The 4,185-nt window shown below is 62.2% G+C and overlaps 1 protein-coding gene across 3 annotated transcripts in view; it reads right to left on the bottom strand.

The window, feature by feature from the left end:
- Positions 1-116, bottom strand: part of DPF1 (D4, zinc and double PHD fingers family 1) — a 9,341-nt gene extending 9,225 nt beyond the window's left edge. For all 3 annotated transcript variants that reach the window (XM_008592081.1, XM_008592082.1, XM_008592080.1), the window contains exon 1: positions 7-116. In XM_008592081.1, the coding sequence (XP_008590303.1) occupies positions 7-116 (110 nt within the window). The remainder of the gene's footprint in view (positions 1-6) is intronic.
- Positions 117-4,185: the final 4,069 nt, after the last annotated feature.

The following is a 4,185-nucleotide window of genomic DNA, read 5'->3' as shown; positions in this document are numbered from 1 at the left end:
CACCACCTCAGGGGGCCGGGGATGACCGTGGCCATCTTGCTCCCCGGGTCCTGCCCCCAGCAGGTCCCCGGCGGGTCGGTCCTCCCAGCGGTCGGGCGGGCGCTGAGGCCGCCCATCCATTCATTCCCGGGGGGCGGGAGCACGCGGGCCGCAGCCAATCACGGCCGCGGGGCGGGCCCGCCCGGGACATGCCGGGAGTGGTAGTCCCAGGCCACTGGGGGCCCCGCCGGACCCCGCGGGGACGTGGGTGGGCGGAGTGCGGAGGTAGCGCCCAGGGAGCACGCACGGCCCCTGGCGCGCGCGTTTGCTCGTCCGCGAGTGTGGCCTCACGTGCGCACACTCCCATGGGCAGCCCCGCACTCGCGCGCCCACACGTGGCAGCTCGCACGCGCACCCACGCATCTACTCACAGCCCCCCACGCTCCCACTCGCACCCCTCGCGGACTCATGCGGCTGCGCGCGCTTCCTTACGAGACACTGAGGAACGGCCCGCGGGGCCCACACAGGCTCCTCGCCGGCGTGCCCGCGCGTCCGCCCGCCCGCCCCGCCCCAGTCCCGGCTCCAGGAACCCCCCATGTCCCGCTCGGGGCTGCCTCTCCCCGCAGCCACTCTCTCAGTCGCCCCGCCCTGCTCAGCTCCTCCCGCAGGCCCGACAGCAGCAGTGCTGGTCGGGAGCCGCAGCCACCCCTCCTGGGTTCAACTCCTAGCTCCGCCACTTGCGGCCATGTGACGTTGAGCAAACGCCTTAACCTCTCTGGGCTTCTGTTTCCTCATCTGTAAAACGAGGATGATGCCTCGCTGGATTGTTGTGAGGATTAAATGAGTAAATACGGGTAAAGCGTTTTAAAAGGAACCTGGCAGGTGCTCAGTCAATTCATTTATTCCACAAAGAGGATCTGACATGTACTAAGATGTAAAATGGTGATAGCTAACCGTTATTAGAAGGAATAATGCCTGCATATAGTAGACTCTCAAGAAATACGAGGTACAGGGACACTTGAAAAAGGGCCTCAGAAAAGCAGCCACATCGGGCCGGCCCGTGGCTCACTCGGGAGAGTGCGGTGCTGATAACACCAAGGCCACGGGTTCGGATCCCCTATAGGGATGGCTGGTTTGCTCACTGGCTGAGCGTGGTGCTGACAACACCAAGTCAATGGTTGAGATCCCCTTACCGGTCATCTTTAAAAAAAAAAAAAAAAGTTCACGGAAAGATTAGTATCACCTTTCAATTCTCTTTTTCTGTGAACTTTTTGAAATACCCTCGTATTTGTTGAATGAGTAAACATACTGGGCACCCATCAGGTGCCAGGCACAGTTCTCTCTGGGACGATACTCTTATTATCCCCATTTTCCAGAAAAGCAATCTGAAGCGCAGGCAGGGGATCTCACAGGCCCTCAGCCCTGCCACTGTTTGAAGGTGGGACTGAGGGAGGGGTCACACACCCAGACGTCCATCCCAAAGTGGGCCTTACCTCCGTCTCCCACTGTTACCCTCACCGACTCCACCTTGAGGGGTCCCCGGAGAGTGAGCTGCCCCACTGAGTTACACACACACTCACCGGTTCTCCTCCCTTCAGAGTTAGCACTCTGGTTTGAGTGGCTGCATGAATTAATACGCCCACAGACGCCCTCCTCCACCAGAGGGCCCTCCAGCAGACAGAAGCATGCTAGCCTTCCCCTGTTTGTCACTTGGCCCCCCATACCCCCGTGAGAGAAACCCACTAAAGGCCTTCCACACTCATGGTCACTTCTACACACACACACACACACACCTCTCTAGTTTTAGACCCCTTCCACAAACTCCCCCCATCTAAGCCAGGTAAGGCCTTGACCTGCCCCCCCCCTCCCAATCCCCTGACGGGAGGCAGGTTTCCGATTCACATTTGGCCCAGAGTGGTGTCAAGGGGATTAAGTGAGAGACGCTGGCATCCCCACGTTCACTCTGGCCTCCAATCCCCTATAGTGACCACCCTGTACCTCACCTATGGTAAGCCCTGCCCCCAGACCCACAGCTCAGCTTTAGAGGGTGCCTTTGCCACCTTCCTCTCTCACTTCCCACCATCCTCACAGACCCTATTACACCTGCTCCCCACACCTCTAGCCTCAGACACACCTGCTCACTCCGGCCCCACCCCAGAACCTGCGCATCAATTTGATCAAGTGGAGCCTGAGTGCAGACATTTGATTACCTCCCCAGGGGCCCTTGTTCTCCAGCAGGACTTGAACCCACAGACCCAGGCTGACAGTTCCAGAGAGCTCTCCCTCCCTTTCCTTACCCCTAGTACCCTTCACAGACCCCGTCCCTCGCACACTCTTCTACACACTTGGTCCCCCAGACCTCTCCCCTGCCCAGACCCCTATCCCCAACCCCTAGTGCCCTACGTGGGAGATGACCCACAATAGAAATCAATATTGGGAAATAAGTGTCGATACTACTATTACTAAGCACTACATTCAGTTGGGGTCAGGCTCTGTACTAAACGCTTTACAAAGACCGCCTTACTTAAGCCTCACAACAGCCCCATGAGTAGTAAGAGCTGTTGCACTTCCCAATTCACTGACGGTAAAACCGAGGCTCAGAGGGGGAAATTAATGGCTCCAGCTGGGGTTTGAATCCAGACAGTCAGAACTGAAGGCTGCACTCTCCAGCCTCCCACTCCCAGGGGGATTTGACTCTCATGTTATTTCAGGAGCAAGTGAGTGCCAACCTCACCCCCGCAGGCCCCTGGGAAGGTGAGAGCAAAGAGGGGCACAGGTCCTCCCGCGCCAATCTGTCTGCCTCCAGCCCCTGCCAGGGGCTGCACCGTACTTCCTCCAGGGCTCTGAGCCAGCGTGGAGTGAGGGGCCCCGCACACCAGCCTAGGGTGGCCCTTAAGGGAGAGACATCTGTCTGTGTGCGACTCAGGGTGAGAGGGAAGCAGAAGGGGGTCACCATCACACACCACCTCACACTGACCTCGGCCCCATACACCCCCTCCCTGCCCTGTGTTCGTGGCAAAGCGACACGTGTAGGTGGTGCCCACAAGTCCCAGCCCCCACACACCTTCCTCTCCCAACTCCCACGCCACCCCCCAGCAGAAACCAGAAGCCACTGGGGGCCTTTGGTCCGGCAACCAGGCACAGCCCTTCTCCTGGGTGGGTGGATGAGGCGGGGGGCAGTGCCCCACCCCCCAGCACTAGACGTTCAAGGTCAAGGCGGCCCGCGCACGGGGTTGGAGGGAGAGTCGGGGAGGTCGCCCCGGCCCCTTTGTGCAGCGCCGCTGCCTTCGCCCTCCGCCTCCTCCACGAGGCCCGGGAGTGGGGGGAGGGGAGGGAGGGCGGGAGTGGCCGTGCGCCTGTCACTCGAAGCCCGCTGTCACCACCTGGGAAAGGGGGGCGGGGAGCGCTGGGACCCGGGAGTCCGGGATCCCGAAGACGGAGCGACGGAGAGAGGTGGAGAGAGGTGGAGAGAGCCAGGGACGACGGGGGGGAGGGGGGGCGGGAGGCGCCGGGCTCGGACCCCGGCGTCTGGGTTTGCAGACACTGGGCCCAGGAGGAAGCTAACGCTCGGAGGAGGGACGCGGACAGGGAGAAAGGCCGGGAATCCCCGGAGAACGAGGGCGCTCCAGCACGCCGTCCTGAGGCACCGGTCCCCGAGGGGGTAGGAGGTGCTCTCGTCGGATGTGTATGGGCGGGAGACCGAGGGATGCCTCGGTGCGAGCTGACCGTGGTGTCGGGGCTTCGAGGTCCTGGAGACCCCGGGAGGAGAAAGGGGAGACAGCGGGAATTCAACCGGGGGCCCCGGCGTCTCAGCTCCCACCCTAGGGCCGTGCGGGCCGGGGTCCGCGGAGAAAGGGGGAAAGAGAGAAAGGTGCCTGGATGAGGGGCAGGAGGGTGGTGGAAGCCCTGGGGACCGAGGTGCCGGGGCAGGCCCGACACCCCCAGAGACACTGAGGAGGAGAGATGGAGGAGGAGGACAGGGAAGCCCCTACCCCCACTCTGGGTGGGGAAACGGCTTCCGCCACCCCCAGCCCGCGCCACATTCCTTCACTGACAGCGACAAAGAAGAGGCGCCCCCGCGACCCTGGAGGGGCTCCCGCCTCCAACCCCAGGGTGCGACAGGGGGTGGCGGGCCCCCAGGGGCGGGGGGCGCGCGCTGGGCCCCCATTCAACTACCATCTGCGAGCTGAGTCCCCTCCTCAGCCG

The sequence above is a fragment of the Galeopterus variegatus genome, unplaced genomic scaffold (assembly GCF_000696425.1).
Source record: "Galeopterus variegatus unplaced genomic scaffold, G_variegatus-3.0.2 Scaffold7561, whole genome shotgun sequence".
NCBI lineage: Eukaryota > Metazoa > Chordata > Mammalia > Dermoptera > Cynocephalidae > Galeopterus > Galeopterus variegatus.
Note: the sequence above shows the minus strand (reverse complement) of the source record. Positions and strands in the feature narration are given on the sequence as shown.